Raw genomic sequence first — 11,718 nt, 5'->3', positions numbered from 1 at the left:
ATTTGATATATAGTAAGTTCTAGTCCAAAATAGTATCAGCGTTTACTTTTAATAAATAGGGAGAGAAAAATAAAAGCAACCAACGAAATAGAAAGAAGTTTGTATAATGTTTTGTATAATGTTTCTAGGTTAAGAGAATACCATACTAAGATCCGCGCCTTGCGCGGAATAAACATTATATATATAAATTATTTTATGTATTATATATTCTTACATATTATGAAATAATAAATATATATTGAATAATTAAAAGTCAGAAATTATTACATATATAATTAAATTGGTGCGAACGTATAAATCAATTTTATTAATCCAAACATTTTTAAAAAAAAATTTGATAGGATATGTAATTAAATTTAAATGATATTAACATACATAGTATATTTTTTAATATTAATGTCTATTTTATTTTTTTTATTTTTTTTAAATGAAGCTTTCTACTCATATGTTTTTTTATCATGTGTATTTTTAATAGCAAAAACTTTAAATTACTGATAACAAATTTTTTATTGTGGGATTAATAATTTTAGTAATTGATAATTTAAAAAAAATTATCAATGTTAGTTCAAAACTTTTATCAAAAAAAATTATTCAAAGTAAATTTTGAAACTAAAATATTTATTTATTCAATATGGTTTATATAGTTTAATTTAGAATGATATATATACATATATATTTTAAATCTTAATGATTAATTAAATTAGACTTTTACTTATATGATTTTGTAATCATTTGTATTTTGTCATAACAAAAATTTAAACCATGGATCGCAAATTTGAATGTGAGACTTTTAACAGTTTTAGTAATTTATAGTCATTTTTAAAATTCAAATATAAAATATACAGAAAAATGTAAATTTTATAATATGCTTATAGTGTTTTTTTAAAAATTATTTTAATAGTTTTAAATTAAACAAATTTGATAGAAGATACATTTTTTTTATCAGATCTTTATTATTCAAAATCATTAATTGTCATATATACTTTACCCACATTAGGCAATTCCGTAATCTTTATTTAAGGAAATAATAAATGACATTAATAATGAATTTATGGTTAGTTTAATAAAAAGCTTATTATATAATTAGATGGACCAACTCATTTCTCTAATAATTCTAAGAATCATCCTAGTGATGCATGTGGCTACAAAAAGAAGTTGTAATGTTTCACAAATAATATATTGGGATATAAATATAGCTTAAATATATGTATATTAATATAAATACATATATATATATATATATATATTATATATATATATAACTTAATTAATTACTGCTTAATTCTTTTCTAGTTTATAATCGGAGATAGTGTAAATTTAATGGAATGTTGGATAAAAATGAAATTATATTAACCGATTTAGACCAAAAAAAATTATATAACCGATTGTGATTTAGGTAAATTTCCATCATCAATTATATTTCCTTTTTGACATGTCCGTAGTGTTATGAACCAGATTGTCGATGGCTCATAACCAAGAGATTATGATTTGTAATCTTTTCATTTATTTATGACGGTGTAATCTCCTATATAAGGAACCTCTATGTTATGAATAAAGATAAACTTTTCCATTACTTTTATAACACGTTATCAGCACAAAACTCTAAATCTCTAAGCTAATACCCAAATCGAAAAACCATAAAACCCTAACCCTAGCCGGCGATCCGACGAACCCTAAACCCCGATCGCGTCTTTTGTTCACGCATCTGTTCCAGCTCGCGTCCCCGATCAGCTTCAGCAAAAGGCGTTTCTGATCCTAGCTCAGACGTTCGCGACCCGAGAGCAGCTCCAGCACGCGACCTCTTCCTCGTTCGCGACAGCATCAGACAGCTCGCGTCCGACGATCAAGGCATTCCCGATCAAGCAACAAAGGACGTCCGCGACCCGATAGAAGCGACTCGATCCATTCCAGCTTGTGTCCCGTTCGTGTCCAGCTCGCGGCTCAACTCCTTTGGTTGTCCGATTCAACAATCATCTAAGGTTAAAAGGTAATTCAAAACCTAAGAACCCATAATCGAACATGGATTGATTGATAAAGAATGAAACCCTAAAACCCTAATCTTTATGAATCAAAACCATAGGGTAATAGATCAAAAATCCTAATTGAGTAAATCAAAGCTCTAAAAGTTCGATACCCAAACCCTAAATCATGTTCCTACATGATTAAAACCCCAAATCGGTTTTTACAAGTTAAAATCCGATAAACCCTAACCCTATATCTATAAACCCTAAATAATATAAGTATCAGAATTAATTATACTATAATTATCAAATCACATATTAAAACCCTAATCGAATATTTTGAAATCAAAACTGTTTTCGGTTTTGATCATTGAGGTTTTAAATCTGATTGAATCTGATGCTATGTTGCTAGAATTGTTTGACCGTTAAATTGATAGATTTATTTTCTCATCCTGCTTGGTTAATTGTTCATCTGATTTAAAATTGTTTAAACCGACCAGCCTGTTAAAACATTGATTGAATCCGATAGGTTGCTAGCTTGCTTTGCTTATATAATCCGATAGGTTGATAGATTGATTGAGGTTTACTTGTTTAAAATCCGAATGATCTGATTGCATGATTCTTGAGGTTTAATATCATCTGCTAGGATTGATAGTTTTGTAATCTGATCTGTTTTAAATAGAAACCCTAAATAATCCGTATGATAGGTTATATTGATCTGATTTGGATGTCTTTGAGAATTGAGAATCCGTATGCTAGGTTGATAGATTCATGATAAAATCTAATGTCTTGAGGTTTAAGATTGTATGCTAAGTTCGATTAAATTGATTGATCTGATTATATGTTTTTGAGGTTTGATAAATTCGGATACTAGATAAATTATTTACACATGGTTTATGCTAAATACCAATCAGCCTTGAAACTGATTCATTGAAATTCATGCTTGAAATCTATATTCTAGTATTGCTAAAATCAGCCTTGAAACTGATTCATTGAAATTCATGCTTGAAATCTATATTCTAGTATTGCTAAAATCAGCCTTGAAACTGATTGAGTGATTAATAAATCTTTTTACTAGTCTTGCTAAAATCCATTGATTGTTAAACCCTAATTGCATGATTAATTGAATCCGTTTTTGCTAGTCTTGATAAACCATAATATTATGAGCACATAGAAATAGTATTGCTGAGACTTGCTAGAAATTGACTGATTGATTAAATGCCTTTAAGATTGATAGTCTCATTGTCCTCACAAGATTGAAATCCGAATTGATTGTTTTTAAGAGTAAGGCCGCATGAAAATTATACCTAAATATTGAGTGATATATGATTTGAGATGTCGAAAATCAACCTGGATTTTGCTGCCCTAAATCTCTCTGGAGATAATTATTTACGGTGGGCATTGGATACAAAGATTATCCTAAAGTCAAAAAGACTTGGTGAATGTATCATAGAAGGCAATAATGCCAATGAGAAAGATTGATACATGGCAATATTAATTATTAGCCATCATCTTATTAAGAGTCTCAAAGATCAGTATCTGACTATAGAGAATCCTCTAGACCTTTGGACAGAGTTAAAAATCGAGATATGATCACCAAAGAACGGTGTTATTACCAAAGGCCCTATTTGATTGGAGGAATCCCAGAATCCAGGACTATAAGTCCGTGGATGAGTCTATTGCTAGCTGGGCAAAATAATGGATTACTGATGAGAAACAGTGAATTGAGACCTCCTGGATTAACCCCATTACCTGATACCAATAAGGCCGCAGAAGAAAAAAAAAAGGTAACCACGTCCAGAATGATAGACCACACGGTCATGGCCGTGGAGGGTGGAAAGGACGTGGCCATGGCCTATAACACATTTGGCCGTGGGAATCACTATGGCAGAGGCCGTGGGTATCAACCCAATTTGAGCCATGGTCAAGGCAGTGGCCGTGGTATATCCTTTAAACCACAAAGCTCGACCAAATCAGTGTGCCATAGATGTGGAATGGGGAACCATTGGGCTAAGATATGAAGGACTCCCAAGAGAGTCTGAAAGGGAAGAATCCTGAAACCCACTTGGTCTATAAAGATGGTGAAAATAATTTCGAACATGATCAAGATGATCTTATGGAATATGAGACTTATGATTGCCTAAAAGAATCAAGTTGATAATCTGATTTCGACATCAAACTTGTGTGATTGCTTTGCTTGTATGCTTTCTCTGATTTTTATCTCCTTGAATTTATTTCTATTACATTGTCTGCTTAGATTAAATGAATGAATGATTTTTCTATATGAGTACACTGAAAAACGCCAATATAAGTACTAAAGCAGGTATCGCCAGTCTGAAAGAAGACTATGGCTAGGCTAATATATTATTGCCTAAGGGTATGCATCTAGAAATCAGTGATGCCTTATATTCACCCAGCTCTAAGAGCAAGAGCAGCCTATTGAGTTTTAAAGATATAAGAATGAATGGTTTCCATATTGAAACAATGGGCGAAGGAAACAAAGAGTTCCTTCAGATATATGTATAAAATCGCCCAGGCCATAATAAGTCCTAAAGACTATACCTGCATTCTCTACTGACCTAGACTATGCATAGATCAGTATGATAGAGGCTAAAAGCCTGCGAAAATATACACTTTATGGCACAACCAGATTGGCTATCCTGGTCCAAACATGATGCGCAAATTGATATTCAAAAGGCATACATTAAAATATAAGAAGAGTTATCCCAAAGAATCTCACGTGTGTAGCATGTACACAAGGGAAACTCATTAGGCCATCACCAGTAAAACGACTACGAGCCCCTTTTTCATAATAAAGACTATACCGGTGAATACATGTCCCAAGCGTTTAAATGATTATGGTATGTGTCCATGGGAGTAAGTGTGGACAATTCTGTGATACATGTCCATACCAAGAACGGCTTGGCCGAAATCTTTTTAAACGCAAATAGCAGCTTGGGCCACACGAAATTTACATGCATTAATACGCGTCAGACCATTTAGTGAGCATAGATATCCCCTATCACAATTATTATCGGGTCAAGAGCCAGACATACCCCATCATAAGACATTAGGATGTGCTGTCTATGTACTAATTGCTCCACCACAAATAACTAAGATGGGACCTCAAAAGGAGGATGGAGGATATATGTTGGATATGATTCTCCCACAATAATAAAATACTTTGAGCCAACTATGGGTGATTATATTTGAGGCCAGGTACACGGATTATTTTAAGACCAGGAGGAGAAAAATAATAAAACTGGTAAAAGAATGATAAAAGAAATAGAATGGAATCAACCATCAATGTCTTGGCAAGATCCTCGGACTAAAGAATGTGAAATAGACGTCCAAAGATTATACATTTACAAAGCTAGCTAATCAAATGCCAGACACATTTGCTGACCCGAAAAAGAATGACTAAGTCATATATAAACCAGCTTGTAAAGCACCAACGAATTTGATGTCCAAGAAGAGACACAGTCAAGTTGCTACAGAGTCTAGACAACGTATGAAACGTGGTAGACCAAATAGGTTCCAAAAGATAAGAATCCTCGGAAACAAAAGAAAGGTGCAGAGAATGATAATCAAAATCCAAATCCGAGGTTACTAAGGAAACCATCCCAGACATGGAGATAAGGCCGGCCGGCTCTAAGGTACAGGTACCAAACAATGTAGCTTGGGACGCCAAGCTGCAAAGTATTAAAGGTCCTGATAATAATGAATCTCAATCGATTATATCATGTCTGGAACATAATGGAACCAATAAGGAATGTCGACATAAGATGATTTATTTGCATACAAGGTAGCACTTGAATTTATGAATATAAGCGAGGATCATGAACCCACGTCAATATAAGAGTGCGCACTCGTAGAACAGATTGGATTGAATGGAAACGTGGGGTTAAATAGTTTAAGGAAGAAAGGCGTATTTGGCCATATGATTAAGACGCCATATGATGTTAAAACCAGTGGATATAAATGGGTCTTGTGAGGAATAGAAATCGTGAGATATAAAGCTGATGTTGCACAAGGATTCTCACAAAGACCAGTAATAGATTATGAGGAGACATACTCCCATGTGGTGGATGCAACTACTTTTAGATTTCTCATAAGTCTGGCTATATAAGAGAGAAAATTAGACTTGCAGCAAGTTGATGTAGTGACTGCATATTTATATGGTCCACTGGATAATGAAAGTACTAGAGGGTATTGAGCTGAAAGTACAGCAAGTTCTCGAGAACAATATTGATAATCATCAAAGTATATGATCTGAATATCCTAGGAACCTCTGGATACAATTTTCCAAACAGTTGAATATCTCAAGAAAGAGTTTGAGATGAAAGATCTTGGAAAACAAAGTTTTGTTTGGGATTACAGCTTGAGTACATTAACAATGAAATCCTTGTGCATCAAATAGTATATACAGAAAAGGGTACTCAAGAGATTTAATATGGACCAGTCTCACCCATTATCTAGTACATGGGCGTGAGATCACTTGTTTTGGACACTGATCCATTCAGTCCAAAGGTGGACGATAAAGAAGTCCATTTAGTCCTGAGATGGACGATGCAGAAGTCTTGTTTTAGACACTGATCTGATTGGTCCATAAGAAGGACGATGAAGAAGCCTTTGATTTTGGTTTATTTTATACTAACCAGCCCAAAGAGGGGTTATTTGGTTTTGTTGATTTGTTTTCAGACAGGTTATGTTTTACACATGGTGGTACACGCATATCACAGCAACATCATCCAAGATTTCGTGTGTGTGTATTTGAGGTCGATGACTCAATATGTTCGATCAGATTGTGGCATGGCCGATGGTAAAGAAGAACCAACTATCATGTTTGAGGACGAAGCATATTCTGCCCAAGATCTTCATCACCCACGGATTGTAGAAAATTGGAGAGGTCCAAGGGACCTTCAGTAATGTCCAAATCAGGGGGAGTAATGTGTGTTGTACTCTTTTTCTTTCACCACGGTTTTGTTCCAGTTGGGTTTTCCTGGTAAGGTTTTAATGAGAGAACATTAAAACACATTACAAGTTCTAAATGGTTATTGCATCCAAGGGAGAGTGTTATGAACTAGATTGTGGATGAATCATAACCAAGAAATTATGATTTGTAATCTTTCCATTTATCTATAACGGTGTAGTTTCTTATATAAGGAACCTCTATGCTATGAATAAATATAGTTTTTTCATTATTTTTATAACACATACATATTTATAATCATTTTTAGTATTCTATTCTATCAGATTTCATGTGAAAATAGTGAATGGGCATCACAGGACTCTGCCTCTCCGACAAAATTTTCTTTTCTTAATTTAATTACTTTATAAGTGAAAAAAAAACTTTAGGGGCCTTAATTATTATGGTCATATGAAAAAAAAAATATAAATGGATTTGTACGAAAGATATTTGCCCAATAAAGTAAGAGAATGGATTGAACAAAATACATAATAGTACAAATAGTCCATATGGCTTTCTGCAAAATACAAATGAATATATTATTTTTGTGTTAATGAAATAGTATAATAGAATTTATCAAGTACAAGTGTCAGACAGGAACTTGGAGTTGCGGTGATTCACTATATTATTTGTTTTGTCGTAAGTTTCCAAATATGGCAAAATATTTGATATCACATAGTTAACATTTGTTAGTTTCTACGCCTTAATGCTTACCAATTTGTAAATTGTAATTAATGCAAGTCCAACCCCGTCCATAAAGAATATATATGTGAATTGCTTTTTTTTTTTTTATCAAAGTAATCCACATTCTGTATAAGTTATCTCCAATAGTTTGCTTTTGTTTATAGAATAATGGTGGTATATGGACAGGATGAGGAAAAACCACAACTTCACGTCTCAAGTAAAATTTTTGAGTTTTAGAAGGCAAGATTCAAATTATAATATATGTATAATGTCTATATTTATTATATAGTCATAATGCAATATGAATCAAGCTCTCCACGTCAAGCTCTCCACATCAATTTAGCAAGTCGAGGAGCTAAAGGAGAAGGTGGAAGGACTGTATTTGGATGATGATGCTACTACAGAGGAAATATCTAAAGCTCTGAAGGAACTATCTGCTGCTCTTAAGGCAGAAGAGATGTTTTGGAGACAGAAAAGTAGGGTTCTTTGGTTAAGGGAGGGCGATCGGAATTCAAAATATTTTCATGCGTTGGAGAAGCAAAGAAGAGCAAGGAATAGGATAACGCAACTCCTGGATGAGAATGGAAATATAGTGGAGGATGAGGAGGGGCTAGTAGCCATTGCTACTAGTTATTTTAGGCAAATATTTGAATCCTATGACCCAGAGGATATAGCTGAGGCACTATCAGAGGTTCCAACAACGATCACAGGATCAATAAATGCAGACCTTACAGTCCCTGTAACTGAATGGGAGGTAAAATTAGCATTATTCGCTATGCATCCGGAAAAAGCCCCAGGACCAGATGGAATGACAGCTCTCTTTTATCAAAAGTTCTGGGATATTGTCAAAGATGACTTAACTCGTATGGTTAATCAATTCCTTTTTGACGGAACAATGGCACAGGGCCTTAATGATACGAATATTTGTTTAATCCCTAAGACGACAAAGCCGAATGAGATGACAAAATTTAGACCTATTAGTCTATGTAATGTCAGCTAAAAGATAATATCTAAGATCTTATGCCAAAGATTGAAGAAGGTTCTCCCACAGAGAATATCAGAGACCCAGTCAGCCTTTGTTGCGGGTAGACAGATCACGGATAATATCATGATAGCTCAGGAGATGTTCCATGCCTTGAGAACTAAGCCAGGAGGAAGGGTTAAACGGATGGCTATAAAGACTGATATGAGTAAAGCATATGATAGGATGTAATGGTCATTCATTGAAGCAGTCATGCGAAAGATGGGCTTTTCCGAGATGTGGATTGACTGGATTATGCGCTGCATTACTTCGGTCAAGTATAAAGTCCTCATGAATGGTGAACCAAGGGGAAACATAGTCCCAGGGAGAGGTTTACGACAAGGAGATCCTTTATCTCCTTTCATATTTATTCTATGCACGGAAGCGTTCGTTAGCCTTCTTAATCAAGCAGAGAATCAAGGGAAGATAACGGGGATGAGAGCTGCTCGCGCTTGTCCCTCGGTATCCCACCTTCTCTTTGCTGATGATAGCCTTTTCTTCTGTAAGGCGGAGCCCCGTGAATGTGAAGAAGTTATGAAAGTAGTAAGGAAATATGAGAAAGCATCAGATTAACGCATTAACTTTGACAAATCCTTATTACTCTTTGGTAAAAGGGTCCCAGCGAATGTTAGACAGCAGATAAAAGACACTCTTGGTATACAAAATGAAGGTGGGATGGGCTCATATCTAGGAATCCCAGAGGATATTAGTGGTTCAAAGTGCAAATTATTTGCCTTCCTCAAGGAAAAGCTCCTACATAGAGTGAATGGCTGGACGGGTAGATGGTTATCTAAGGGTGGGAAGGAGGTTTTGATTAAATCGATATTACTAGCTCTCCCGACCTATGTCATGTCCAACTTCCTGCTTCCTTTGGAGATATGTGAGAACTTAGCAAGTGCCATTGCACAATTCTGGTGGAGCTCGAATCCTCCGAAAAGAGGAGTTCACTGGGCAAAATGGGAAAAGATGTGTGCGCCTAGAGAAGAGGGAGGAATTGGTTTCCGTATGATCCATGAATTTAATCTAGCTCTTCTAGCTAAGTAGCTATGGCGGCTTGTGCAATTTCCAGATTCATTAGTAGCGAGAGTTCTCCGTGGAAGATATTACCGTCTCAGTTCGCCGTTGCGAATGGGCACTGTAGATACTCCATCTTATGTATGGACAAGTATATCTTCCGCGAGGAAGTTATTGCTTCTAGGAATTAGAAGTAAGGTGCACTCAGGGTACGAAATTAATGTGTGGGAAGATCCTTGGATCCCTACGATGCCAGCTAAGCCGGCGAGTGCCCGAGCTCCAGCAGTGAATCCTAAGATGCTTGTAAGCAGCCTTATTAATTCTGTCACCAAAGAGTGGGACACTCGATTACTGGAGCAATATGTAGCTCAAGAAGACATCCCGATGATTCAGAGTTTGGCCATTAGTCCTACTCATCGACGTGATACATTTTGCTGGAGTTACACAAAGACTGGACAATATACTGTCAAATCGGGATATTGGGTTGCGACAAACTTGATGAAAGATGAAGAGGAGTTAGAAGTTCTACAGTCGAGCATCATAAAACTTCAAGCCTTCGCTTGGAAGGTGAACGCGCCACAAAAGATCTGCCATCTTATATGACAACTAATATCTGGACAGATAGCCGTAACAAGAAATCTGGTACGACGCAACATGAGATGTGACAATTACTGCCCAAGATGTGGAGCGCCAGAAGAGACCGTTACTCATGCTATCTTTGAGTGTCCACCGGCCTTACAAGCATGGGAGTTATCACAAACACCATCGAGCTTTGGAATCTTTCCTGTATCGAGTATTTACGCTAATATGGACTTCCTTTTTTTGGAGGAAGAATGATATTCTGGAACCAGAAGAGGACAGAGACCCTTATCCTTGGATAATTTGGTTTATCTGGAAAGCTAGGAATGATAAGTTGTTTAGAGGCATAAACAGAGATCCATTGGAGCTAGTCAGGTATGCAGAGTGTGAGTGCCAAGCTTGGTACAATGCAAGAGACTCGGTGCCGGTTCTGCCAAATGTACAGACTATTGAAGAACCACAAGTCTTAAGCTTGGGTAATATCTGCACGGTGGATGGTTCATGGACTTCTACAGCTCAATTTAGTGGAATAGGATGGGTCTGGAAGGATGCAATGGGGAAGATACAACTCATGGGGTCAAGGAACTTACGGAGGAGGGAGACATTGTTACACTCGGAACTGGAAGCTTTAAAGTGGGCAATGGAGAGCATGATACAACACTCGACTTGTCAAGAGTTTGGGACGGACTGCAAGGATCTGATAGCAATGATGGAACAGCCACAAGATTGGCCCAACTTCTCAACTGAGCTGGAAAACATTCAAACTCTTCGGTTGTGTTTTTTATACTTCAAGATTACCTATATTCCGAGGACGCATAATGAGATTGCGGATGCGCTTGCTAGAAATGCACGTTCTTTTCATAGATTATTATGTTTTATTGGTTGTTCTATTCCTGTCTGGATTCCCAGACCACCTCAAGTTTGAGTAATAGAAGAGCCGTTTGCTGTCAAAAAAAAAAAATTGATAATGCAATATGAATCTGTGACAGGCACACGTGGGAGGGCAGGAACACCAATTGATGGATGCCTTCGCACGCTCCACCGCTGAATCCGTACACCTGATCCTTTTAAAAGTATTTTTGTGTTTTATTTACAATTAATTTCACTTTCCGGTTTATGAGACATCACTTTGACTCTTCCATGATATTTCAAAATCACAATAATATGTAAAACAAAATCCTTAGAAAATGAAATCGGATTCGAACTTCTGATAATTCCGAATCAAAACCAAATCACAAATTAATTGGATTGATTTAAATAAAAACATTTTACACCGAACTAAACCAAATCTAAACCCTAATCAAATTTAAATTTACACATCCAGCCAGGTAATGCCTAAATAGACAACATGGTAATAAAGATCCATAAGGACCACGTGGGCTCGACTGTTTCGAACCAATCACATCTCGAATCTCAAACTCAACTTCAGATTTTGCTCTTTTTTTATTAGCAACGAATCTTAAATCCTTCAAGTGTCGAACCCCAATTAC

At 35.8% G+C, this 11,718-nt stretch overlaps 1 protein-coding gene across 1 annotated transcript; it reads left to right on the top strand.

The window, feature by feature from the left end:
* Nucleotides 1–7,801: 7,801 nt before the first annotated feature.
* On the top strand, nucleotides 7,802–10,975 carry LOC125583207. The gene is made up of 8 exons (XM_048749840.1): nucleotides 7,802–7,831; nucleotides 7,958–8,368; nucleotides 8,654–8,823; nucleotides 9,250–9,638; nucleotides 9,705–10,216; nucleotides 10,271–10,442; nucleotides 10,549–10,704; nucleotides 10,776–10,975. The coding sequence occupies exons 1-8, from the start codon at nucleotides 7,802–7,804 to the stop codon at nucleotides 10,973–10,975; spliced, it is 2,040 nt and encodes a 679-aa protein (XP_048605797.1).
* The last annotated feature ends 743 nt before the right edge of the window (nucleotides 10,976–11,718 follow it).

This window comes from Brassica napus, chromosome C3 (genome assembly GCF_020379485.1).
Source record: "Brassica napus cultivar Da-Ae chromosome C3, Da-Ae, whole genome shotgun sequence".
NCBI lineage: Eukaryota > Viridiplantae > Streptophyta > Magnoliopsida > Brassicales > Brassicaceae > Brassica > Brassica napus.
The sequence above is the reverse complement of the archived record's forward strand: the minus strand, read 5'-3'. Positions and strand labels throughout refer to the sequence as shown.